This window comes from Phacochoerus africanus, chromosome 1 (genome assembly GCF_016906955.1).
Source record: "Phacochoerus africanus isolate WHEZ1 chromosome 1, ROS_Pafr_v1, whole genome shotgun sequence".
NCBI classification, from domain to species: domain Eukaryota; kingdom Metazoa; phylum Chordata; class Mammalia; order Artiodactyla; family Suidae; genus Phacochoerus; species Phacochoerus africanus.
The window spans coordinates 113,398,323-113,425,890 of record NC_062544.1 but is presented as its reverse complement, the minus strand read 5'-3'; the positions used below and the strand labels follow the sequence as shown (position 1 = coordinate 113,425,890).

The following is a 27,568-nucleotide window of genomic DNA, read 5'->3' as shown; positions in this document are numbered from 1 at the left end:
CCAGAGCCTCTTCCAGGAGTCCCCTTAGTCCCAGTGTCATCTCCTCTCAGAAGACTTCCCTGACCACTCCGTCTGAAGAGGACCTCAAAGGTCTCTTATTCTCCTTTCAGCCTTTCTTTTTCTTTTTTTCTATATATGTTTGTCTATTGAAGTATACTCTACATAAAATCAAGTGTACTTTACCTACACAAGTCTCAAGAGTCTGATTCAAGGAATTTTGACAACTGCGCACACCTTGTGACCCATACCCCATCAAGACAAAAACATTGCCAGCTCCCCAGAAAGCGCCCACGTCATCGCCCCTTCTACCTCTCTCCTGTGCAGCACTTGGTCATGACCTACAATTAGCTTGTTCCTTTGATAACTCTTTAAACAAACACACCCATGAGGATATTGCACTTTCAATGTGCCTGGCTCTGTTCTGAGCACTGTAAGTATCACCACCATTACTTAGCTGAGAAATTGAGGCACAGAGAAGGGAAGTGACTGGCCACAGATCAGGTGGCCATTTCCCCAGTCAGGCCAGCATGATGCTGCCTCCCACATCAGACTGTGGGCCCACAAGGGCAGGGCCAGTCTGCCTAGTCACCCATGGGCTCCAGTACCAGCACAGAGCACTGGCTCAGATAATATTTGCGGGCTTAATGAACAAATCTATCAAGTGAAGGTAAAGGGAAGAAACCCTCACAACCCATCATGAAGACAGAATAAGATTAAATTGAGGAGGACTCAAGAAGGCTCAGCAAATGAGACATGACAACATGGCCAAACTTGCTCCCTGCTGTATCTCACACCCCCTCTCTGGTGAACCGGACTTTACCTCCTCTTCTAAGAAGCCCCTCTTGACTACTCCAGCCCACCAGACCATTGCTACAAGAGGGTTCATTATCCTTCATAAAAGGTGTCCCCAAGCAAAAGCCCCATATTCCCAGGCATGGGAATGAGCACAGAGCTGAGAGGGGAGGCCTAGGTTCCCTATTCTCAGGCTGGTCCTTTGTCTCTCTGTGCTTCTGTTTCACCAGGGTTAAGCTGCAGGGCCTGGGTTAGACTAGAGGGACGGGAGCTACACGGAGGACCTCTGATCAGGGGCTCCTTGCAAAGTACCTACCGTGACCCCACCCCAACATCACTGCGTCCAGGGAGCAGCCCCTAGGCCTCCATCAACACCATATCCAAATGCCTGAGCCTGCTGTGGGGGCCACCTGATGTCTTAGTCCTCAGTCACAGCTCGGAAGAAAAGACGGGGTGGCCTTCTGACAACCCAGCAGATCCCCATCCTACATCCCCTGAGCTCCCAGGGCTGCACCAAGCCCAGAGGGTCTGTGATGGCTCCTGGGCAGCTCCACAGCTCCAGCTGGTGCACCACAGGCACCCTACACACCTGGGAGCCTGTGGGGCACCATTTCAGACTCTCCCCTTGGTGGGGGGGGTCTCTCAGCTCTGCCTGAAGTGTGGGCTCCACTGAAGTTAGCCAAGCATAAATTTGAGACATTTTCTTAAAGAAATGACAATGCTCCAGCCTCGGGCTTTGATGGAGTGGTTTCCACCTCTCCCTTCTCCCCCCACTCTCTTTTGCCAAACTCTCACCTACCCCTGGAGCCCAGAGCCGGATGGCTGAGACCCCCGCCAACCCTACCAGATGGTAGACCCCAGCAAAGGTCAAGGGCAGAGGAGTCCATGCCCTACACGGACACCTGCCCCACCCCTCCAGCTCACCAGGTGGAATGGGAGCCTCACAACTGGCCAGGCCTCCTCACTACCTCCACACTGTGTCCCTTCCCACCCAAGCACAGGGTTTACATGTAGGTGGAGGAATTCCCAAGTTCAGGAGCTGGGAGAACAACAGCAGCATTTGACTGTTTGGAAAACAACTTACAGTTTACAAAACACTGTTTTCCCTTATCTCATGGGAATGCACGGTGCCACCCTGTGAGGCAAGCAGGGTGCGGACCATCAGCCCCAATTTACAGACTGAGGAAAAAGAGGCTCCTAAGGATGAAGTCATTGCCCTGGGGCCGCCAGGCTGGAGGATGGTAAGGCTGGACTGGAGGAGAACAGGACTTTCGAGAGAGCATCCAGACAACCCCTCCCTGAGGGGAAGGAGAGGATGGGGTGGCCCCAAGTTGGAGAGCACTGGCCCAAACCACAGCTTGCAAGACTGGGAAAACTTGTTCTGAAATGTGTGCATGGGTGCATGGGTGTGTGCACGAGCAGAGGTATGTGTGGAGGTGTGTGTTTGTGCATGGAAACTTGGGTACACGCACATAAGGGCTGTGTGTATGGGAGTATATGAGTGTAGGCAGTGTGCGGATGGGGGATGTGTGTCAATGCAGGAGCCATGGGTATGTCTGTATCTCTAGACTCTGTGACGTTCATTTTAAACCCCGCAGAATAGGAGCCAGCTATCTGTTTATTCATCCAATATTTTCTATTTCTCTGAAGTGCCCAGCAGAGAACTGGGCATAGAGAGGTGCCCAGGAAAAACTGGGGGTCTTGCTGCCACTTCTCAACCTGTGACAGCCTTGTCTGGGCAGGTGACCAAGCCCCAACCCTCTGCTCAGAACTCCTCTCCCACTGAGGCCCATCTCCACTGCAGGACCCAGTAGCCCATGTTGCCCAGAGCCGTACAAGCACTCTGTCTACCTTCCTGTTCTTCAGACAGAGCTGGGATGTCTGCAGTGACTCTGTTGGGACCAGTCTCCAACACCCTTCTTCAACCACCACCCAACTCAGGGAAGGCCACCTTCCCAGGCCCACATGCCCACCCACACAGCCAGTGTCCACAACCAGCTCACCCCAGGACGGGCTCTTCCCAAGTCAAAGTATTTACATTATCAGTCTCACACACACAGGAGGCCCCAAGGCCCCGGCCTGGACCAGCAGCGTCTCCCACCTCACGCCGACCTCCACACTCCCAGCCAATTAACCTGCAGCCCAGGCCAAGCTGCTCTGCGGCCTCTGCAGGAACACCCAGTCCTTCCGGGGGAAGAGAGCTGGTTTGTAATCTCTCCCAACAGTGAGGCAGCAGCATATTAAGAAATACAAACTGTGGATTTCATGACAGCCTGCAGCCTGAGAAACAACCCTACAACCAAGGGAACCTCCCGAGCCAGGGATCCACTTCCTCTCACTGCCCTGTGGGCCACTGCAAGTCCCGATATTTCCACTTTCTTGGGATTCCAGCTTTGTTCGGCACCACAGGATGGAGAGGAGAGAGGTAGGAAGGACTGCTTTGTCCCCCAACACCTTCTCTCCCACCTCAGGGATCTCATTCCAGCCTCAGGGCTGCATTACTGGGCTGTTGATTACATCACAGCGCACATGCTCAACGCCACTCAGGCAGCAGGACTGAACAGAATGTTATAGGAAAATATAACATTCCAACTAACACATAGGAGGTCCCGTTGTGGTTCAGCGGGTTAAGAACCTGACTGGCATCCATGAGAATGCAGGTTCGATCCCTGGTCTCACACAGTGGGTTAAGGATCCAGTGCTGCCGTGAGCTGTGGTATAGTTTTCACACGTGGCTTGGATCTGGTGTGGCTGTGCCTGTGGCTGTGGTGTAGGCCAGATGCAGTAGCTCCAATTTGACCCTAGCCTGAAATCTTCCATATGCCGCAGGTGCGGCTGTAAAAAGAAGAAAAAGAAAAAGAAACAAACACATAAATAATGTTTGCAACTCATTATTACTTTCACTATGGAGAACCCCAATTCTCTACAGAGAGGGAAATTATGGATGAGAAGAAGCACTTTGAACTTACTAAATCCCATCCTTGATAAGAGTTTTCAACTCAGCCATACCTGAGATCCCTTTTGGCTCCCAGTTCTGTGACTATTTGGGATTATTTTCCCATGTGGACATATCTCCAGTTATGTAAGAGAGACACCACTGTAGTGCAGAATTCATTTTACAACCAGTTGTTGAGACCATCCTGCCTTGGGCTATTAGCACATGGATGGTTTGTTTTTGTTTCTGGCCACACCCACAGCATATGGAAGTTCCCAGGCTAGGATTGAATCAGTGCCACAGCTGTAACCTATACCACAGTTGCAGCAACACCAGATCCTCAACCTGCTGCGCCACAGCAGGAACTCCCAGGGGTTGTTATTAACATACTGCATTCACCTTGGCCCCTGGCCAGCTAGTGGACACTTGCTGATTGCTTTGCCTACTTAGAGCAGAGGCCAGAATCTCCGAATAGGGTGGGATAGACTGACCTCAAGTTCAAGGTTCTACACAGAAATTCCATTCTTAAGGCCTCAGTACCTTCCTTATAAAGCCAGACTCGTCCTCTCCTCACTGACTTCACCCCCTCCCTCCCCTCAAGGACACCCATGCTATTTGGAGAGTTGCTGGCCACAGTTTGAAATTAGAGCCTCAGACACATGCTGTTATTCTCTCACACACTCATTTTCCCAGCTTTGGTAGCTCATTAAGGGAACTAATGAAACCAATTTTGCAGCTATGGATCAGTTGGCTCTGCACCAGATCAGACCTCGCTTCATTAAGCTCCAGCCATATCCTGTCCTCTGTCTCACCCTGTCCATTTACCTCTCCTCCTCAGATGCTGAGTTCCAGGGAGCTCGGCTCATATGACAGTACTGACTCCGAACACCCAGGCCCCAACTGAACGCCCAAGGACTGAGGCAATCAGGTCAGCGTTAGCACACCCTTTGTAACAACTGTCCCTCCCAGGTGCTTGGTCACAGATACCATCTCATTCAGTATTCACCATATCCTGAGAAGAACCAGTATCATCCTTTTTCCTGTGGGGAAACCGTGACTCTAAGAGATTAAGTGACTTGCCCAATGTCACACAGCTGGGTGGTGAGAGTCAAAACTTGGATTCAGAGCTGTTGGCCTCTAGATAGTGGGACGATGCAGGCAGCTGCTTTGCTCCTTTTATAAGTGGAGCTTGGCTCTACATCCCTGAGGCTAGACCAGGCTCTGCCACTTGGTGATTATTACAAACACGGCAGGTGTGCACAGAGCCCTTGCCAGGAACCAGGTACTTTACATCCATTAGCTCTTGCCCTTCAACAATGGCATCATTGACCATCATTTTTAGCTGCATAAACTGAGACTCAGCAAAGTTTAATAGCTTCTCTTGGTCATATACGGGGTTCACACATGGCCACCTCCAAGTCCACGAGCCCTTCGGGAACCAGGATTATTATGCTCATGCCCAGGGAGTCCTGCTCGTTTTACAGATCTCTTCCCCACCCCTGCAAACATTTATTGACCCCACTTAAGGGCCAGGCCTGGAGCTGCAACTGGGAATGCTGCCACAGGCACTCTGTCCTCAAGGATTTGGGGTCTATGGAGGAGTTACGGCCAATTAGGATGCTTGATGAGGATGCAGGCCCTAGAGAACTGGGTCTGGCTCCTTCTCTTCCCTTCTCCTTTCTTTCCAGAACCAGAACCTATCAAAGCAGGGACGATAAGGAAGCCCCTCTCAAGGGAACCCAGGAACAAGGAGGGCCCCCCAAGAACTACTCCCATACCAAGCCCAGCTGGGGTACTTGATGGCCAGGAGTCGGGGTGGAAGTAGCTGACTGGCTAAGAGCCTTGTCAATCACTTCCCACCAGAGTCCTGGGCAGAGTCCTAGGCGAGAAGGGAGTGTTTGGGGCTCCAAGCCCAATGTCTTCTCCAAGCTCTGCCAGCAGGACAGCCAATACACAGTTTGAAACGGCCATGTCTCTGGAACACAAGGCTCCTTCAATTTGCTAAATTTTAGTGGCTTCAGTTTGCTTTCCGATAGCCCTAGAAAACCTGTAAACAAAGGCAGAAGCACCAGGTCTGGGGAAGAATAGAGAGGGATGGGGGAGGGGAAGAATGCTTTCAGAAAGAGGGAGTTACGCTAGATTTCCAGGCAAGGAGGGAGAGCACTAGTGGAAATATGAGTGTCACTTGGGGCAGGCCCGGAGTCACAGTGCCCCAGGCCAGGCACCACATACCATGAAGGACCAGCCACAGGGCTACAGGTCAGACAGACCTGCATCCCAGATGCAGAGGCCAGTCCCATCCTCCTCTTGCCTGTGGCTTTAGGGAGGCCATTTGACCTTTTGGGTCTCATTGGCCCAATCTGGGAAGTGGGGACAGTGACAGTATTTATGTTTCTAGGTGGCCATGAGGATGGAATGAGAACGCATGTACAGCTCAGATCAGTACAGTGCCAAGTACACACTGAGCGGAAGGTTTGCTTGGCTTCAGCATTCTCCTGGGTCTTGCCCTGAGGTGGCCTCACGTGCTCCATCTTCCTGTTTTCTAGAATTTGGGGAAACTCAGGTGCAGCCTCTTGGACCCAGGGACACAGACTCCCTCCAATCCAGCAGGTCTCAGATCCTGAGAGGGGCAGGGCTGGGCTTTGCTAAAGTGGACAAAGAATCAAGAATCTATGGATCCTGTTTTGCTGTGAAAGGCTTAGTGAGGAGGAGCAGACCCTCCAGTATGGGGAGACCATGGCTGATCTCTTGGGAGGGACCCTGGGGCATGGGAAGCAAGGCTGAGAGCTAGAGACCTGAGCCAGCTTTGGCAGACTGAGGAGGGGGGACACCCCCACTCTCCCACGTGGCAGACACCTTTACACCTTCAACTCCTTTGTGCATCCTTTTGAGCAATGTCCCCTTCTGCAAAGTGTGTGGTGACGTTGGGCTGGTCCCCTAACCTCCCTAAGCCCCAGCTCCCCGTCTGTGAAATGGGCATGCAGTTTCCTCACAAATGGCGACAAGGGGAAGGGCAGGCAGGTCTGAGACTCTCAGCACCTGCTTTACAAGCAGGGAAAGCGGCCCAGAAAGAGCTATGACCACCTCCCTCTCCCGGAGGTTACACAGTAAATGTCAGGATCAGAACTACCTCTACCCCAGGCAGGTACCAGACCCCAGCATTCTGCCCCATAGCCTCCCTACAGGGGGCAGAGGAGAGGCCACACAGGCACCCTGTAAGCCCCCTGAATGCATACTCAGAGGGTCCAGCTTCTATTATCCTCTAACTTCATAGAAGAAAAAAGGATTTTTCTCCCAAAATCAGCTACATAATTGATGATATGTTACCCTGGTTCTATTTCTTCTATGACAGTGTAAAAATAAGACATCTTCATTATAAGACTTGAACATTTTTAGAAAACACAAGTGTTTTATTCTAATCTCAAAAATGTCTCTTCGATGGTTCCTCCTCATGAAGAGGCTCCATCTCAGCCACAGAGTCTGTGCCCTCAACTGGCCAGTTGTGCTGCAGTGATGCCTGCAGAGCCTGTGCAGGCCTATAGGACAGGGGCCACCTACGCTCAGCAGGGGTGAGGAAGGCCATGCCCAGGTGACCACCGCTGAGGCACTCAGGTGGCCATGCCTCTGCGCAGCTCTAGAGAGGGGACCCAACACCTTCTAGCTCTCAGAATAATGACAGCTGGTCTCTTTCTCCTGGAGGAGATGTTACAAAGATGACAAAGAAATAAGAATGGGGAGGGGAGCGTTGGGAGGGTGCACACCGCCCCCAGAGGCGTGGTGAGAGACCTTAGGGAAAACTCTGACTCCACCTCCCAGACCCGCTCTTCCTGATGCCAATATCACATCAGCTCTGCATCTTTCCCCTTCCCTTGGCTTCATCCATGTCCCTGCAGCTCCCCACACAGGCCTGGGTGAGTACAAGCAGCCAACTCCTTACTAGGGCTCCTCCCAGGGAAGGCAGGGCAACTCGAATACCTAGGCTTCCAGCCTCCCTTGGCCCCCAGCTCCCCGCCCCCTCCTGCTCCTGTTCAGCTGGAAGGCTCCCAGGCCTCTGACACCCAGCTGGCTCCAGTTTCATGGTCTCTGGAGCCATAGCCCTGAAGAAGGGGAAGCAGAAGACGGAGGAAGGCCTTGCCCTCTGCGAGACCGGAAAGGCGGTCAGCGGTACTGAGGGACACTCCTGTCATGGGAATGGGCTGCAGTGACTCATCCCTACTCTCAGGCTCTCTGGGGTAAGGACACACCCTGGTTTAGGTTCGGGCTGACTCAAAGATTGAGCCATGGAGTGCACCAGTGAGGGGGCTTCAAAACTGAGTCATAACCCCAGAGTGTCTGTCCCCAGCAGAACACATACCCTGCTGGTGGTGTCACCACAACTGACTGTTCCCCTGGCAACACCAGTGCTAGCTTGGCTTAGGAGAGGCATCTTGGGGCACCTCTAGCCAGCCTCCGTGCTGTCTGCCCTCTTGCAAGAGCAGCCCTAGCAGGAGGCAAAGTAGGTCCCACCACCTGCCTGCTTCCCTGGCACTGCCCACAATCACTGCCCACCAAAAGCCAGAAGGCAGACACTTGTCAGGCAGAGGGCCTGCTCATCTTATAGATGGGCAGACTGGCCTGGAAGAGGAGCATAGCTGATCCCACCGAGCCTGGAATACAGGAAAGGATGGCCAAGGGCCACAACTTGACTGCCAGACAGGCCAGGGTTCCAGTCCATCTGGGGCACATCCTGCTATGTGACCCCAACTGAGTTACTGCACCTTTCTGTACCTCAGTCTCTGCATCCATGACATGGGGGTGATAACAACCCACTCTTAGATTCTGCTATTGTGTTCAGCATGTAGGAAGCGCTGAAGGGATAAGTGGGTGCTTTTATCCCCACCCTCCAAGCCCCACCTCCCACCCCCTGTGCTGCTGCTACCAGAGGGCATGGAGAGCACCAGCCAGTCTGTCACCACATCCTGAGAAGGGGGCTTGTTTATGTTGAGGGAACGGTTATGGAACAAGCTATGATCCCTTGGAGAAATGAGACGATGAATGTGGCAGGTCAAGGCCCTGGCCCTTCGCGCTCCTGAAAATAGACTCTGAGCTTCCTGGAGGTTGGGGGTGGGGGGAGGGGTCATGTGGAGGGTACAGGCCAGAGAGCCAGCTGCTCTGCGGTGCTCATCCCAGCTCGCACAGGGAGCACACAGTTCTGCCTCACATCTCAAGCCCTCCCAGCCCCCTTTAGCTGCTTGGAGGCTCTGGCCCCTTCTCTCCCCAACCGCAGCCAGGGAATCCTCGGGAGTCACAGTGCTCTTGGTCTGGTCTTGGACCACTGAGCCATGAAAGGAGATCCACCAGCAGAAGCCACAGCCAAGGCTGCCTTCCCACACTCCACAGGGGACGCCTCAGGTTACAGGTTTAACCCAAATGCTCCTGACGCCACTGCTCAGCTGCCAAGGCAGCCAGCACCTGGTCAAGGCCAGGAGCAGGAGGAAACATTGTAAGTGGCACAGCCAGGTGCACTCCTTCTTGCCCTCCCCTCACCCTACCACAGGGGGTGGGGCAGACTTTCAGAACGACTAGGATGAGTCCTGAGCACTGGACCAGTCCCCATCTGTCCTCCACCTGCCCTCAGCCTACAGGCTGCAGGAAAAGAGGCAGGCAAGCCTAAAACCCATGAGCCAGACAGAGAGTGGCAGGGCCTGAGAGGGGCGAGACAGCCACAGCAGGAGAAACAGAGATAGGAGAGAAAAAAGGAGAGAGACACAGAGGCAGAGAAGACAGAAAGGGAGAAAGCAGCACAAAGAGAAAGCGGCAGAGACAAAGCCTTAGTCTAAAGGAAAAGGCAGCCCTAATCCCAAACACGCAAAAAAAAGGAAAAAAAAAATCAATCTTCTCTGCCTCCAGCCTGTCCAGTGCTGAAAAGGCCTCCTGAGGCTTCCTATTCCCCAATGCAGCCTGGCGCAGCCTGGTATGCCAGCCCTAAATACACCCCCAGGGTTCCCACACAGCAGGATTTTAATCACAATTACACAGGGCCTAATCCACTTAGTTCCAAAAGGGCGGCGGGTGGGGAGGAGTTTCTTTCACACCATTCTTTCCATCCCGGCAAGGGGCTGGCTTCCCCAGGTGCAGGATGAGGGCAAGTGAGTCCTCCTGAAGGCCAATAATGCGCCTCCAAAAAAATGCACCCAGGCTACCCCAAATGAGAGCTCTGCCCTCTGACGGTGTCTGATGGCCTGTGCTGTCTCATAGCAGGAACCCAAGGGCAGTTAGCTACCGAGCCTGAATCCTGCTTCCCACCACATATTCAAACCCAGCCTTCAGCTACACCACAAAGATGATGATTTTGCAAAAAAAAATTCAGAAACTGTTTTTCTAAGGTGACTTTGGGAGAAAGCAGCAGGAAGGATTTCAAGCCCAGAGTCCTGCTCCTCTCTCAACTCCAGGCAGCCTCTCATGTGGAGCCACACAAGACCTGGAATGGGTGGGGGGTGGGCAACAGAACTAAAGTTCTCCTGGGAAAACAGTGGGGCCTGAGGGAGTCCATTGGAGCCATGGTCTCTGTGCCCTGAGAGCAGCAGATCCAGCTAGCCAGGTAGGGTCTGGGGCACAATTTTACAGCACAAATGTGCTGGGAGCGTGCCCTCACCTGGGGACGACCACCATCACCAGCCCATGCCTGGTGGCCATCACCTTGGGCAAATGGCAGCCAGTTGCCAGGCTGGAACCAAAGGAGGCTGGGGGTGGGCGGGGCAGGCTACAGAGCTGGATGCTCCAGAGGCTGCTCTCTCAGAGGGATCTCCTATGATGATGTCCCAGGGTGGCCCTGGGAGAAGATGAGGGACCCAAGTAGGAAAACAGCTTCCCTAAAGGCAAACCTCAACAGACCTCTGCTGTCATGGAGATCAGGCCCTGAAGTGAACAACAGCCCAGGTGATTCAGAAGCCCCCACAGCACCCTTGGCAACAGTGCTCCACAAGGGTCCTAGTGATGCTATGAAAGCAAGCCCTGGGAGAAGGAGGGAAGTTTTTTGCCTACCTAGCGAAAGAGAGCACCCAAGACAGAGGCCTCTGGTGGGACGAGGTATTCATCTGAGTTGTGAGCAAATGAGATTGACGTTACAAAAACATAGTTTCTGAATTTTTTTGCAAAATCATCACCTTTGTGGTGCCGCTGAATGCTGGGTTTGAATATGTGGTGGGAAGCAGGATTCAGGCTCAGTAGCTAACTGTCCCTAGGTTCCTGCTTTGAGACAGCACAGCACATCTGAGTTGTAGAATCACTGCTGACCTTTTTTCCTCATTCTTCAAGCCCTATTTAAGTGCCTCTTCTTCCACCCAGCCCTTTGGTCCTTCCATGACTCCCCAAGGTTTGTCAGGGCCTGGACCCCAGCCCTGCTAAGATCAGCCACATCCTATCAGAACACAAGACTGGGAATGGGGAAGTGGTCCTCCACAGCAGGTGCTGAGCTGTCCAAACCAGGCATGTTGTCATACATACCCTGTGCCCTCCTCTGTCATTTACATCCTTCTCAGACCAGAGGCCGGCACTGAAGCTGGCAATCTCTTCCAGAAAACCTCCCTGACTGCCCAGTCCTGACAGTTTCCTCTCGTCCATCACCAACCTGACTTCCTACTGGTGGTACCCTGGACTCTGCTGGGCTTGGCTTGTCTGAGATTCACAAGGCTTGGCACAAACTATACAACCTTTCTGAGGCAGTTCCAAAGCCACCAGCGCCCTTGTGGGTTCTGTACAGTGAGGAGAGTTGGACAGATATAGACAAATAGCAGCAGCATCACTTGGGGCCCAGTGGAGCCACGGAATACGTTGCCACCATTCTTCCAGGAGCCAACTCTCAGAGACCCTGCCATGCCCCCACAGACTTGCATGGTATGAGGTGACTTAGGTGCTAAGACTCTGGCATCAAACTGCCTAGGCTCACTCATCTTGCCGCTCACCAGCTCTATACCTTGGGCAAGTTGTTCACCTCTCTGAATATCAGTGTCTTCATTCATAAAATGGGAATGACAAGTTAGATAGGATAACATGTACTGAACACTTGGGACAGAGTCTGCCAGAGAGAATGCTCTGGAAAACTGTTAGCTGTTCACGAGAATATTAGAATCCACAACACCAAGGCCTGAAGCCTGGGGAGATGCCATCAGTTCCTGGGTGGGATGGAAAAAAGGTTCTGGAAGTCCCAGCAGAGGGGACCCTGACAGTAGGCCAGGAGCGCAGCTTCTACAGCTGCGATCAAGGCCAGCTGGGCAGGGTGTGAAGCATCTTAAAAGAAGCCACCTTGGCTCCCACCCCCAAAGCCCACTATTTGCATTTCTCAAGGTTTGATGCCTTCCCTAGGCACTCCTGGCAGTTCAGAAGGCCCTACTTGAGTGTGGCAGAGCTTGTGCTCCTCAGATTCTTTCCTTCCAGGAGAGGAGCAGCTTGGGGAGATGCTCAGGTGCAGCAAAACCACTCCCACTGTGCAGGGCCACCAGCCCTCCTCATGCTTCCTGATTCATTGATTCAGTAAACAGGACGCCCCACAGAAGCTGATCTGACTGGTCTGGAGATGGTAGGTGAAGGGGGACCAGCTGCCAAGTGAGAAAGTACTTGGCCTTCCCTGCAGCCCCACCCAGTCTCAAATCCAGCTCCACAGCACCAGCTCCAACAGGCCAGCCCCACCCATGGAACACTGCAGGGATCTCCTGGGCAGGCGAACCCAGCACCTCACCTCTCGGTTCTTTGAAAAAGACAGGAAGAGGAGGGCCTGGAAGCTCCAGGAGGGTTCTAACATTTTTCAGTGGACCCAGAGCCCAGAGAGTAGGGGCAGGAAAGAAGACTTCCACTGCAGACACCCTCAGTCTCAAGGCTTTGTTTTTATTTATCCAAGTGCCACTGTCACTTCTGCCTGTCAGGAGGCCAAGGACCACAAGTAGGCTTGGCAGGAAGTCAGGAGGGGAGGAGATTATGGCCTCTGCAATAATCCCCATCCCAATCAAGCCATGTGACCTCTCCTGGTCCAGGTCCAGGTCCAGGTACTGATTTTCACATATGGGATAAGGTTGGAGGGGCTGGGTAACAGATGAGATGTGATAGTTGATGAGTCTGTATCCAGTGAGAAGTAAAGCTAAAGGGTGGCAGTTAGTTAGGCCTGGAAGGAGTCACAAGCAAGAGGTCAGTAGGAGGCAGTCCCCCATCCCAGATACTTGGCAGGGAGACCTCCAGTTCCTGCCAAAGGGACAGCAGCAAGTGCTAAGGGTGAAGTAGAGAATGGCATGACAGAACTGTGGCAGAAGCTGGCCTTGGGAGAGACCTGCTGAGTGTGAACGAGGCCAGGATGGACCAAGCCAGCGGTCAGGGGCTGAAGGAAAGGGGAAGAGGCCCAGCTCCCCAGAAGGAGGAGCCTACTTTTCAACGGCCCCCAAAGAATAGCAACAGCTACAGGGACATCAACCACAGCTCTTCCTGTTTTTATGAGTGCCAGCTGTGTTCCAAGCTTCAGCTAGGCACTATCTGCCACACTGAGCAACAGGGCCAAGAGGACAGGCATGGAAGAAGGCTAGGACACTAGGCCTGGACCACCAAGAACAGCAGAATCAGCCTGTACATGTCCAGGTTACAAGACAAAGACAGGCCAGACTGGGAACCCGGGATGTAGCTCTGTGGAAGCAGAGAGGCACAGAGCTAGGCTGAACTGGAGTGACTGGCTAGACAGAGGCAGAGACGGCTGAGACCCATTCATGGATTGGCTGAGCTCCTGGGGCCCAGGCCTGCCCATGTGCTGAAGTCCCCTGGTCTTGGATCTCCTGGGCAGGGGGCAGAGGCTATAAGCAGAAAAGTGCCACCTACCTTCCCGAGGCTAGAGCCCTCACTTACAGGTACGATGTGCTAGAGGTTGTACTCATCCCATCTTGGAAGATGGTGAGGACCTGCCTAGCTGCGGAGGGATTTCTAGGCTTGGTCACCGGAGGGGGATGGAGGGTTGGCAAGAACAAGAAGATGCTGGGGTGGGGGTGGGGGGCACATCTAATCCATGTTCTCCTTGAGGACCAACCACAAGGTCCAGAAGGTGCCACACCAGTATCCCTAGACTTGTTCATCCAAAAAGCCTAAAGTTCTAGGCCTGCCCTAGTTTCCAGTCCAGAACAGAGAGCCTTGAAGCCCTAGATTCAAGAAGAGGTGCTTAGGAAGTTGTTGCAGTCAGAAGTCACTTGTCAGACACAGCACCTATGGAGAAGGGCCTGGGTGCAGTCCTGATTAAAGCTGTTGCTGCCTGGGCCCATGAATTCTGGCCTCCCACTCCATTCCTGCCTCACTCACAGCAGCAGGAGTACCACAGGAGCTGGTCAGAGCCCAGCCCTGGCTCACAAGGCCAAAGCCTTGGTTTTACGAAGAGATGCTCTGGCCTCAGTTGGTCCCTTGCCCATCCTGACTGTGCCGGGTGTCCTAGCAGGGGTGAAAGGACGAAGATGATGCTGAGGGAGAGGGTGGAAACCCTCACTTCTCACCTCTTCAGCCCCATCTCCCCTCAGAAGAGCCATCTTTTTCCTGAAGGACTCAGAGAATCCCCTGCCTGGGGCTCCAAAAGGGCCCCCAACCCCACTCCACTGTTGGGTTAGTAAGCAAAGAAGCTGTTCCTAAGACCCAGCCTCACCAGCCCAGCCCTGAGCATCCTCTGGACCCATTCTTGTGGTCTCCAAGATCACCCTGGGGAGATGATCCTCTCTATCAGCCCTAAAACCATTGGGAAAGACACAGGGAGCTGGGCCCAGGTTCCTGCTAGGATACTTGCAGCCTCTGTACCCTAAATAAGTCCTATAGCCTGTCCATGCCACGGCCACCCATCTAGAAGGGAAAGGGCCGCGAGGTCCCAGGAGTGGGAGGTGGAGGGGGCCCAGGGAAAGTGTACCTGGCGAGGGCGTACCTGGCAGTACACCCTGCATCAGGCCCTGTACCAATTATTCTACACACATCATCTCTTCCAAGCTCACGTCAACTCCTTATCTTATAAACCCTTGAGCAGAAACCTGATTTTAAGAGTCCAAGATCATGGAACTGGCAAATGCAGGCCAAAGATGAGAGCTACATCTGTAGGACTCTGCACTTGGGCTCATAATTGCAATGTCTTCTTATCCTTTGCTGTATTCTAACCTCTAGGAGCCACTCTCCTTGCCATGTTCTACCATTCAGGTTGCCATTGGCATGGCTGCAATTAAGTAAATTTCCCAGTGATGACCCCCAGATTCAAGGGATTCTGGGTATGGGGCAGGGTCCTGGGCCCAGAACTCTATATATGACCTAAACCAGAACTACATAGCTAGACCAGCCACCCTCAGGACTCCCTGGATTCCACCTGTATCATTGAGATCTCAGCTAGGCCTACAAGGAGCCTCTGGTGTGATGTGGCTAGCTGGCTGGCTTGCCCTCTGCCCAGGAAACAAGGTGGGTCAGACTTGGATAGGACCTGCCCCTTTCAACATGGGTCTGGTGACTCAGCTGAAGCCCATCAGCAGCTCCTGCTCACAGGTGTGATGGGTGTCATCCTTACCCACCAGTCAGCCCTGGGAGGCTCCCACCCAGGAGCCCAGGCAGGCAGGGGCCACAGGAGAATGCAGCCCCACTTCAAGCTTTCACAGGGACTCATTCTCAGGTAGAAAGAAACTTAGACCCATTCCAGTCAGAAGAGCTTCTCACGGAAGGAGCAGCCAAGCTGAAGGAAGGCCCTCCTTGGGCCCAGTCAGAAACCCAGAGTCAGGAGCCACTCCTTCCCTGCTTCCGGGTACAGCAGGCTGTACGCATACTGACTCCACCCCCTTGCTCCCTGGCACAGGACACCCTCCCTAGGCCTAGCCTCAGTTTCCCCAACTGTAAAGAAGGGAGCCTGTCCTTACCGGGTAGTAAGAGGGCGGAAGAAGATGCTGAGCATAAGAAGCTTAACAGAGGCCCCGAGGCCACAGGTCTCTGCTGCTGGGCCCTCTGGGTCACCCACACGGCAGTGAAGGGTCACTGACCTTCAGGGCACACTTCTGCCCAGTGCGCCGATGGAAACATTCCAGCACCTTGCCGTTCACACCCAAGCCCAGCACCTGCTTGGACAACTGGTAGTCGTCGGTCACTGCGTACTTCTTGGGCTCGCGCCGCCCCCCGAGGGCCGGAGCGCCTGCTAAGCAAGTTCCGCAGGGTACACCTGGCGGGGGCGCAGGGCCCCCCTGATCCTCTGCTGTCTCGACATCCATGGCCCCCGCGGGGCGCTCAGAGGCGGCCCCAGCCTGGCGTGTCCAAGGCCACTTGGGGAAGAAAGGAAGAGTGAGTTCCGCTCAGATTACTTCAATATACCCCAGCCTTGGAGCCCCTGAACCACACTGGGTTTTGGGCCAGGGACAGGGCTGGGAATGCCAAGCAAACTGCTGGAGTGTACGGAGACGCGGCAGGGGGGCGGTGGTCGCGCAGCGGGGCACAGAAGAGTCCCGCCCGGCCACCCATCTAGAGGGGAAAGGGCCGCGAGGTCCCGGGAGTGGGAGGTGGAGGGGGCCCAGGGAAAGTGTACCTGGCGAGGGCGTACCTGGCAGTACACCCGGCTGCAGGGCCGGTAAGAGGTAGGGGCGGCAGTAGCCGGAGCCGGCGGCCGCGGGAGCCCGGAGCCGAGCCGCGCAGCCGTCGGCCCATGTGACCGCCCCCCTCCCCCACGCGTCCCAGACTAGAGGCCGGGCTTGGTCAGCCTTAAAGGGCCAGGAGGCCCTTGGCAGGATTGGGCGGGGCCCGGCGGGGCCCGCCCAGAGCAGCGGCAGAAATAGGGGGCGTGGCTTCTCGAGGGGGGCGGAAACCACCGAGGCTCCGCCAGTGGACCCGTAGACCCCAGCTCTAAAGAGCGAGGTTCCGCGTGGGTTGTTTGAGCCTCGAATTTTACCAGCCACCAAAGAAGTGGCAGCATAGGAAGTCTTGTTTCTCTCGGAGCCTCAGGGAACCCCTTTAGTGGGGTGTTTTCTCTGCACTCTGCCCTGAGACCTTCCAGAATAATTTGTAAAGCTTGCGATTTCCTTAGCGGTGGCCCACCGCCACCTACCTAAAGTACTAATTTTTGCCAACATGCCAAGTGAAATGGAATTTTGTTGTGATTCGCGTCTCTCTAGTTCTGGGCATCTCTTCCCTACCGTCCATCTCCTGCTCATATTCTCTTGGGATTCAGTACCCTAAGACCAGAAATCCTAAATTCCCATTTGGTCAGATGGATCAACTTTTCACCTTATGGTTTGAGCTTATGGTGTTGTGTTTTATTTTTATTTATTTTTGTTTGTTTGTTTGTCTATTTGCTATTTCTTGGGCCGCTTCCGCGGCATATGGAAGTTCCCAGGCTAGGGGTCTAATCGGAGCTGTAGCCACCAGCCTACGCCAGAGCCACAGCAACGCGGGATCCGAGCCGCGTCGGCAACCTACACCACGGCAACGCCGGATCGTTAACCCACTGAGCAAGGGCAGGGACCGAAGCCGCAACCTCATGGTTCCTAGTCGGATTCGTTAACCACTGCGCCACGATGGAAACTCCTGTTGTGTTTTAAAAGTCTTCTTCCACCCCAGTGACAGATATTCTTTATTAGCTGAGTGGTTTTCCCTTCCACATTTAGGTCCCTACTCTGAGCCCATCTTGGATTACATATTTTGAACCTGGTTTCCTATCACAGGCTGTTAACTCTTATGTCACAGATGAGGAAACTGAGGACCCCTGAGAGAAAACAACTTGTCTAGAGCTGCAGAGTGTGTAGCTGTCTCCTTGGACAAATCACTACTCTTGCACATCCCTCTCACCTCTCATCCCAGAACAAGGTGGTTCACCTGGGACAAGAAAGGTGTGATTTGAAGGATCCCTGTGCAGGCCTCTGCTGCCAACTACAGACCCTTGCAGGATTGCAGGAACCGAGGCCTCTGTCCCATCCCTAGGTTATCTTCCCTCCACACCTAAGTATCCAAAGGTACTCTCTGGCCTTGGAATTGGAGCCAGGTGAGTTCCCCGCCCCTAAGCTGCAACACACACAGGCATGTGGATACATGTAGACGGCTTGACTTCAGGTCCAGGCTCTTTGGGGCCACAGCTCCAGGAGAGCAGGCACAGGCTTTGAGCTGGATAGGGAGGTGGGGGGGCCCTCTTTCCTGTCTCCTTGAGGCAACCTTCAAGCTAGCAGGGTTCAGTAAGGTAGAGGCCCTGATGATAATCTCAACTTAAGCACACTGAGCCCTTCTTTTGGATCAGACACTGGGTAGGTGCCCTTTCTGGGCACCCCATGACCTCCTTGGGACTGGAAGAGAGAGAGCAGTACCAAACCAAGGCAGCCTACACCACAGGCACACAAGAGAGACAAGCCCTGAGAGGTCAAGCGACCTGCCTGAGGTCAGTAGCCATTATGGTAGAGCCTCCATCTCAACCCCCAAAGAACAACTCCATGACCCAGTTCTCACCCTCAAACTATGCCCTCCTCTCATATCTACATGTACATGTTCTCACATGTGTTCACATATGCATACACATATGCACAATCACACCTTTACATGTGTACACATGCACAAAGAGACACACAGGCATGCACATACACAAAACACAGACATATTTATGCCTGGCGGGACCCAGGACATCTGTTCTTGAGCCCAACCTGAGTATATGATCCAAGATCTTAGAGCCTTGGAGGAAGCCCTGTGAGACAGAAAGTTCCACAGCTTGGAGGCTTGAGAAGGATTTGCCTTTTCTGATGGAGGTTGAACCAGATGCGCCTAAAGCTGAACAAGATCTCATTCTGGACAGCCAAGACCCAATTCATAAGCAGGGGGCTGGGAACTGAGGGTGGAGGCTGGCTGTTTGTCATAGCCAAGGGCATCTCTGCATGCTGTGGTCTCTGAGTTATCTTATTTTATAAAAATGGAGTTAGATTACAATTGTTCTAACATTTTTGTATTTGTATTTTTAAAACCGGTCCCTTTTTACTGAAAAAAAAAATTTTTTGTCTTTTTGTCTTTTTAGGGCCACACCCACGGCATATGGAGGTTCCCAGGCTAGGGGTCTAATTGGAGCTGTGGTCACCAGCCTACACCACAGCCACAGCACTGCAGGATCTGAGCCTCATCTTCGACCTATACCACAACTCACAGCAACACCCCATCCTTGACCCGCTGAGCAAGGCCAGGGATCAAACTCCCACCTTCGTGGTTCCTAGTGGGATTCATTTCCGCTGCGCCATGATGGGAACTCCCTTTTCACTAAAAATTTTAATTGCATAAACAAAGCTTGCTTATTATAATAAATTCAAGCCATACTGAAATGTATGAAAAGTAAGCAGTGGTGATGCTTCTCCCCTTGCAGTGTCCACATCAAGGCCAGCACTTACTCAAGTACACACATTCCCTACGTAGGTTCATTATAGACGCATGTTTCGCAGTGATCCAGGGAGGTCAGAAAGCATGGTTTCCCCTCACTGCTTATGCTCCTGTAAGTATCTGCCACCTGCACACTGATGGGAGGACACAGTATTAGGATGGTAAGCCAAGGGTTCATGGTGGCACATAGCCCTCCATGAAAGCTCTATGTTCAAGGAGATGAGAGCAGAGACTTTTGGAATGGTTTACAGTGACTAAGTGATCCAGTGAATGCCTGGGCAGGGTAGGGGTGGGAGCAGCTGAACTCTCTCCCTCAATACACACACACACACACACACACACACACACACACACACACACACACGCTCAGATGGACTGTTCTTTAGGGGAAAGGAGAGGCCACACATGTGAGAGTTTAGAAATCAAATGAGCCAGACCTTGAGGAAGGCACTGCTGTGTGTTCTTGTGACCCATCTTGTGACTATTCTGGGTAGGGAGAGGCAGAGAGATCCTGCAGCAAAAATCTCTGGGGTCTAGGGGAGGGATTTTTCTAGAGGGGAGACCTGTGGAGTTGTGGCACATGAAACCATGAGAGGAATTGCCACTGGGTGGCAGTGTGGGTCCAGCAGTTGGGGCAGGAATGATTAATTAGGTGGCTAGAGGGACCTGCAACACCTGGGGCAGACATACACCTGGGGCAAAAGAGAGGGACACCACTGTCCCCAGCAAGCAGGGGAGATGCATAGTGCTGTCAAATTCACAAAGGGTAGTTGGAGGGCAAAACCCTTGGGTCCTCTGGTTTACACACAGAAGCACTGACCTTGGTAGGGGGTGCCTTGAAGGGGATGCCCGTGGTGTTCTGATGCTGACTGGCCTGGAGGCAGGGAGGCTTCACTGAGGACCTGAAAGTTGGATCCTGAAGGATGCCTAGGTGTTGACTTGCCACAGGAGCCTAGAAAGGAAGTAGGGGAAGGGGTAGGGCCTGTAAGATAAGGGGTATGTCTATGGGGGATATCTCTCTGTGGCTCAGTTTCTCACCTGTAAAGAGGAGGCGATATGTAGTAGGGGGCTGAAATGGGGCTGGAAACAGCTGAAAGCATCTGGCACCTACTAAGTCTTCAGTAAAGTAGTGACAGTTAGAAGAAAGGGGTAGAGTCTTGGGGTAGAGAGCTTGGGATTTGTCTCCACAGGGATCTACGTTCAAATTCCAGCTCTCGTACTTGTCAGCTGTGAAGACCCTTTCTCTTCATAGTAAAGTGGGGCAGCAGACAATTCCTACTGGAGAAATGGCACCTTACACAGAGGCCCCATGCTGGCTCTCCAGGTGCTCCAGCCATCAAAGTGGGCAGTGAGGTCACCACAGCCATCCCCATCCCATGCAAGCAGCTTCTGGCTTCCTCAGGAGGGCTGGTAAAACTTCACTAAAGCTCAACTTCCCTTCAGGAAATTTATAGAGAAGTGGGTTCCCTGAAGTCAATTCTCACCTAACCATTATTTGTCATTTTGTCCTTTTCACAGCACCATGCTTTTGGATCCCCTCTGTTTTCCATCCCCTTTGAGGCAAGGCAAGCTCAGCCCTAACTGCCCTGAGGAAAGCCTGGATACTACCATTTAAGCCTCTGGACACTGCCAGAAGTCTGTCATCCCTGCTTGGGGACCTGAAGCTTACCTTCTTTCCAGGGAACCTGGGATTATAAGGTACACATCAGGCAGTGGGAAGGGGGGTGTGGACCCTGCCACTTCTCCAACTCTCTCCTCTGTCCCAAGAGCTTGGAGGAAGTATATGCAGCCCCTATGTTCTTTCAAGATGCTCCCTGGTGAGTCCAGTGAACTGGGAAAAGGTAAAGGATCAGGGGTGGGAGCGTGGGCTTCTGACTTTTTCCCTGGGTCTCAGCACAGAGAGGGCAATACCAGCTGTTGAGGATCAAATGTGTCAAGTGCTCCATGTAGATGGGAGCGGGGGTGTCACTGCTTCAACTCTCTACCCTTATTATCTTACCTTCAGTTTATCTCTGGGTGTTTGGCACTCCGGGTCTCTCTCCCACATTTTTAGGGGGCCCAGCAATGCAGAGACCCTTGTGGACTGTCCTGTGGGGTGACCTGGGGCTCACTATCCTTGCCTTCCTCAGATGGGTAGTCATTTCTTCCCAAATTGGAGGGCCGGCCAGCTTGGGGCCGAGACTGGGTGGCCCTGCCTGGTGCAAAGGTTTTAACGGTGCCTTCTCCCCCAGCTCTCAGTGAAAACTATCTCGCCTGTATCCTTTAGGCTGTGGTGGCCCCAGGCTTGATCCCCGTTGACCGGCTGGGATTTGAGTACTCCCTCGGCACCCCATCCCTCCCCCAATGTTCCTCTCCAAACCACACCCCAAGCTACCCACTTCCCCCAACAGTCTTGGGGATCAAGTGAAGCCCACAGCGGGCGCTCGCAGACCAGACAGACCACGTTGAAGGAGCCGCTGGCTGGGAGGACAGGCCTTTGACCCGGCGCTCGTGCTGCCACTGGTTCTACAGAGAGATAATGGGGCCTGTCACCCACAAAGCAAGTGCCGGAGGGAAATCTGGGCTGGGGTCGGTAGAGCATTAGCACCTCGCTAGCCTTCTTCAACTCGGTCTTTCCCCAAGGTTCTCTAGGTCACACTCAACCTCGCCTGGTCACGTCAGCCTAAAGTCCTAGAGCTGTAATTGGCCCTCCCTGACCACTCGGCTCCGCCTCCTGAACTGCGATTGGTCGTCACGTAGGATCCCTCCCCATTTTCCTGGAAAGTTCTTGGAAATCTATCAAATGTGTTTCCTTTAGTGGCGGTCTTTGGCCCCAGACTAGGGACCAGACGCCTCCGCTCGCACCCCTCCCCCCTCGGCCGCACAGCCGGCGGTTCTAGGAAGACGTCGCTTCCGGGAAGGGCTGGGACACAGAGGACAAAAGATTAGGCTGCTCGCCCCGCCCCGCCTCCCGGCCCGCCCCCCGCTCCCTCTCCGCTGGCCTGAGCTGCCTCCTCTCAGTCCCGGTCCGCCGCCCGTGCGCCTCGGGAGCCTACCTTGTGAGCGCGATCCGCGCCCACTGGCTCCGTTCAGCCGTCGCTGTCCGGCCGAGCCCCAGCTCCGGAGCTGCCGCTGCTGCTGCCGGGACATGGTCCTCTGCGTTCAGGGGTAAGCGCGGCTTTCTGCCCACTCCCAAGTCGGCGCTGGGACGCGGGAGAGTACTGGCCTCGTGCTAGCCACGGAGTTATTAAGGGGGCTTGACGGGTTGAGCTTGATGACCGAGCTCGGAAAGACCTCTGGAGTGACAGCAGGAAATGGTGACAACTTCGTCACTACCTCTACTGGCACTGTGGGTAGAGAAACTGGGGGTCGGCTGAAGACTGGAGAAACACAGGGTGGGCTAAGCTTGGGTTCTGTCTGGAGCAGGTAGAGGCCTCAGGCAGCCCATACCTCTTTCTGGGCCCAGATCGCTGGACACTAGCCTGCTGGCCCAAAGGCCTAGTGGTGACCTTGGGCCAGCCCCTTCCCCTCTCTGGACTGTCATCCACTCTCCTACTACAAGCTTTTCTTGGGTAGCCAGTTAGGCTTTTCTTGGGTAGCCAGCATGAGATCCTTGCCTGTCCCCAGGTCAGTCCCCTAGGGGGTTAGTCCCCAAACCTGTCCCCTAGGTTTGGCCTGGTCCTGCTGAAGGCATTCTCGCAGTGGCCTCACTCCTTCTTTCAGTCCAATCTGGGATCCCAAAGTGAGAAGGACCTTGGCTCCTGCCTCCCTTCTCCAAAGTTCCCAAAGACTTGCACGGGTGGGGTGGGGACTGATAAGACAGAATTTTGGCCTCAGCTGGGTATTCTTGGCACGTTCCTTCCGTCCAGAGCCTCAACCAAGGAGTCTGATGCTCTCCAGACTGATCTGATAGGAGCTCAGAAAGCTCCAGGGAGATGTGAGTAGGTGCTCCACAGCCAGGGAGAGCTGGGTGGCCCAAGGACTGCTGTTATTAAAACTGGCATAGTACCAAGTGAAGAAGGGTGGAAGGTGGGGCAAGGCTGACATGCCCCTTGCTCTGAGCAGTCCTGTTTCCAGGGAGGAGACCTAGAGGGGCTAGGAAGACTGTACATACTTCTATATTTCTCTCTGATTGCCTCCGTCATCTCCCTTCCTCCTCTCTGAATTTTGGGACTCCAGAACACCTTCCCCCCACCCCCACTGCCTTTGTCCTTGGGACCCATCCAATTCCGAGCTCCCATAATTTTTCACTTTGCTCCAGCTGAAGGCCCCTTTGAAACTACAGGGCCAGCATTGGGTGGCAGGGAGCAAGATTTTTAAGACCTGCACACATATAGCCACAGACCAGTTAGTGTCCTCCTGAGGTAGGAAGCAAGGGATTCCCAACGGTAGGTCTGGGTTGTCACCCTTGCTGAGGGGTGATTCCCTCTCAGGGCTGAGTTCGCCCCATTGGCTTATGTTCCCAGGCAGAACCTACAGGCTGGGGTCCACAGCAGGTACATACACATACAGGCCACCCTCACCTGGAACACACTAGCCACCAGCATCACCATGATGATGACAAGGCTGTGGACACAACCCTCCCCAGATACACACTCACCAGGAGCTTGTGGTGACCAATACAGCCATTCACACACCTGGATACACGTCAACCCTGGAGGTTGCCCACACCCACGTGTGCCCTGCTAAGGTGGGCATGTCCACCCCAAGAGGCTCCATCTGACCTGACAGGCTAGCTGCCTACCATACTCCTAGAAGACTCCTGGGCCTGAGCTGAGCTCTGGGTCCCAGTAGACCAGCCATCAGCCAGTCCCCTGGAACTCAACCTCCAGTTCCCCAAGAAGGATTCCAGAGCTCCCAAGGTACAGCTAGAGTGGGGGTAGAAAAGTATTAGCAGGCTGTGGGGTGCCAAGGTCTTATGGCCCCTTCTTAGGAGTGGTCATGGGCCCCCTGACTTATTAAAATCTTCTGAGTCACCTATAACCTACACTGTCAGATCTCGTTCCCCTGCCTGGCTCCTGCTACAAGCTCCTGCCTACCTCTTCCTGCCTCATAAGCAATACCTGGCTGTTTTTGTCCATGCTGTCATCTCTACACTGCTTTCCCCGCTCTTCCTTCCTTTGGCCTGGCAGACTCAGCTCAGGAGCAGGCAGACCCTGACTCCCCCGTGACATTCTTTGCTTTTATGACTTTGAGTTATGAGCTGTCCTTTAGAGCAGGGCCCAGGGTTTCATTGTCTTGGTGTCTTGAGGGCCAGCAAGGGACCAGACCCAGAACTGAGGGCCAAGGATTTATTCTGTGACAAGTGGGAGAGGACCAGCAGCCTCTTCCTAGGGAACCAGCACCTTGCCCCACACTCCCAGGAAGCCCCAGGATTGCCATACCAGGCGGGCTTCCTCTAAAGGGAAGCTGCTCCTCAGACTGAGAATAGGGTGTGGCCAGACCCCTCAATGTCTGGGCTGGTGGGGCCCCTCACCAGATGGGTGGGAAAACTGACATCTAGAGAAGAGCAAAGTTTGCATAAGATCATAGTGCCTGGTAGGGCAGGCTTGTTAGGGTGAGATGTAGAAAGAAGGATGAGTACTTTGCCCTTTGGTGGAAGCTCATATTTATAGGAGGTGGGACTTGTCAGTGCCTTTAGAGGCCATTGTCTACCCCAGACCCTCAGCTGGAAGGAGGGGAGAACAGGATAGGAGTCTGACCTGTTTGGGGAGATTATTCCAGCCTCTAAGCCCTGGCCAGTGTGGACCTACATCCCTCCAATAGATACTCTTACCCCTGGGGAGGTAGCATGTGACCTTGGACATCCTACCATAATCTTGGGGCCTCTTGGAAGACCCCACACAGGTCCATCCCCTTGGTTCAACCAGGACCGTGCCATTTAATCAGCCCACCCCTACCAGGAAGGCACCATCATGAGGCTATGAGTGTGGTGGGGACACCAGCTGGCCACTGTGAGCTACAAATGCCTATAGGGACTGATTTGTATATTCGGTTGGTGCAAAAGAGTATAGTTGGCCCTCTGCATCTGCAGGTGTGAAACCAATGGATACTGAGAGCCCAGTGTATTCATTGTACTATGCCATTCATATTAGGGACTCGAGCATCCACAGATTTTGGTATCCATGAGCCCCCCCGTGGATACCTGAGGGATGACTGTAATTACTGTTTAATAAAGCAGGAGGGTAAAGAAGTCTCTTTCAGAAGAGGGTTCATATGTGGGGGAAGGAATTAAGAGTCCTTTAGTGATGACAAGTGGGAGGTGGGGTTCTGGTCTCACTGATCCTATGGGTGGGCAGAGAGGAAACTGGGGCTTCTAGTGAGATAGACTGGTCAAAGGTCACGTAGCCAGTCTGCAGCAGAGGAGGGTCTTTGGAAATGGGGCGAGCACAAGGCTTCCACTCACTGCCTATCCACCCCCTTCTAGACCTTGTCCTTTGCTGGCTGTGGAGCAGACTGGGCAGCGGCCCCTGTGGGCCCAGTCCCTGGAGCTGCCCGAACTAGCTATGCAGCCTTTGCCTGTTGGGGCCTTCCTGGAGGAGGCAGCAGAGGAGTCCCCAGCCCATCCAGAGAGTGAGCCTAAGGTGCTGGACCCCGAGGAAGATCTACTGTGCATAGCCAAGACCTTCTCCTACCTTCGGGAATCTGGTGAGCCTGAGGAGGGAGGCGGGACATGTCCTGGGAAGTCTGATGGGGGAAGTTTGGCTCTACCAAGTGAGTACCTTGAAAGGCACAGCCCGCCCAGAAGACTCTGATGGAGGAGAGGGAGTACGGCCCTCCCCAGGGAAGTGTGAAAGGCAAGGCTGAGCTCTGCCCTGCCCTGCCGTGGGTTGGTGCCCCAGCTAATTTCCACTGTGACCCGTCTCTTATCCCCCTCTCCACCTGCCTAGGCTGGTATTGGGGTTCCATTACGGCCAGCGAGGCCCGGCAACACCTGCAGAAGATGCCAGAGGGCACATTCCTAGTACGTGACAGCACCCACCCCAGCTACCTGTTCACACTGTCAGTCAAAACCACCCGCGGCCCCACCAACGTGCGCATTGAGTACGCCGACTCCAGCTTCCGCCTGGACTCCAACTGCCTGTCCAGGCCACGCATCCTGGCCTTTCCAGATGTGGTCAGCCTTGTGCAGCACTATGTGGCCTCCTGTGCTGCAGATACCCGAAGTGACAGTCCTGACCCTGCACCCACCCCGGCCCTGCCTTCCCCTAAGGAAGATGCGCCTGGTGACCCAGGCTTGCCTGCAACTGCTGTGCACCTGAAACTGGTGCAGCCTTTTGTGCGCAGAAGCAGTACCCGAAGCCTGCAGCACCTGTGCCGCCTCGTCATCAACCGTCTGGTGGCTGATGTGGACTGCCTGCCACTACCCCGGCGTATGGCTGACTACCTCCGACAGTACCCTTTCCAGCTCTGACCTTGCCTGGCATCTGCCTAGCCTCACCCAGCCAGACCCTGGAGGGGACACTAGCCCGAGCTGGACTTGGGCTCCCACTATGCCTCCTCCAGTCATCCTGGTGCCCCTGTGCATCTGGCAGCTGGACCAGGAAGAGTCAGCAGGAGCCAGGCTGGGGGAAAGGGGCTGAGGCAAGTTTCACATGACTTGAAGGCCAGTGCTCCCAGCTCCCATGTGGCTCCACTGTGGTGGGCCATATGTCAGAAGAGAGGGAGACTGGCAGGACCTCTTTTTACCCTGCAGGCTGGTCTCAGGCCCCCGCTCACCTGCCTGGGCCTCCTGAACTACACAGACTTGGCCGGCCCTGGTTCCTGAGGCAGGCCCCCTCCTTGCAGCCATCCTCTGTTCCAAGAAGGATGACAGCCAGAGAAACTGAGGTTGACAGTGACAGTCCCCTGATGGGGGAGCCAGTCAGGCTGGGGGACCGCACAGTTATATAGTATTTATTTATTTATTCATTCTCCTCGGGTTGGTCTCTGGCTGAGACAACCCCACCTCTCTGCCCTGAGCCTTGAGTGCTCCAGAGACCCCCACCCTGCCCCAGCTTTTCTCGTTCCTCCATTAGAGAGCCCCATCCTGAGATGTGTTTGTTGCTGGACCCAAGGCAGTCCTGGATGTCCTGGCGCTGACCCACACCTGTGATCATATCCATCCTCTTCTGCCCCCAGCCCTGTTTTGGGAGTGTGGACAAATGGACAAGGAAATGGAGCCAAGGCTTTAGCGCCCAGCAAGGCCTGCCACTCACCCTCTTGCAGAGCAGAGCCCCCTGTGCACAGAGCTGGTCTCCCTAAGGCACAGGGCCTGCAGAAGTGCCAGTCTGTGTCAGCAAGGGGCATGCTTGGTTTGAGGGCTGTTGCTCCAGCTCTGCTGGGTCTGCTTCCTTCCCAGGAAGGTGCCTGCATGTGAGAGGGGAAAAAAAAGATACATATCTGATAAAACTTTATAAAATAATTATTACTTAAAAAAAAATTCGGTAGTCTTTTTTTCCCCACTAATTTTTCTGTGATGACAATAAAGTTGTATCTTCCATTTATAGAGCCCTCAGTGGGGCCTCTTTTGAATTC

The 27,568-nt window shown here is 53.9% G+C and overlaps 2 protein-coding genes across 3 annotated transcripts in view; one reads left to right on the top strand and one right to left on the bottom strand.

The window, feature by feature from the left end:
- Nucleotides 1-16,417, bottom strand: part of MAPKAPK3 (MAPK activated protein kinase 3) — a 28,184-nt gene extending 11,767 nt beyond the window's left edge. Inside the window, exons 1-2 of one of the 2 annotated variants that reach the window (XM_047775353.1) lie at nucleotides 16,275-16,417; nucleotides 15,724-15,999 (exon numbers count right to left, since the gene is read on the bottom strand). In XM_047775353.1, the coding sequence (XP_047631309.1) occupies nucleotides 15,724-15,948 (225 nt within the window). In that variant the 5' untranslated portion in view covers nucleotides 15,949-15,999; nucleotides 16,275-16,417. Of the gene's footprint in view, nucleotides 1-15,723; nucleotides 16,000-16,259 lie in introns of both variants that reach the window. The other variant, XM_047775363.1, reaches the window with a different exon arrangement.
- A 5,474-nt stretch (nucleotides 16,418-21,891) lies between these two features.
- On the top strand, nucleotides 21,892-27,539 carry CISH (cytokine inducible SH2 containing protein). The gene is made up of 3 exons (XM_047775388.1): nucleotides 21,892-22,219; nucleotides 25,479-25,699; nucleotides 25,942-27,539. The coding sequence occupies exons 1-3, from the start codon at nucleotides 22,200-22,202 to the stop codon at nucleotides 26,463-26,465; spliced, it is 765 nt and encodes a 254-aa protein (XP_047631344.1). The 5' UTR covers nucleotides 21,892-22,199; the 3' UTR covers nucleotides 26,466-27,539.
- The last annotated feature ends 29 nt before the right edge of the window (nucleotides 27,540-27,568 follow it).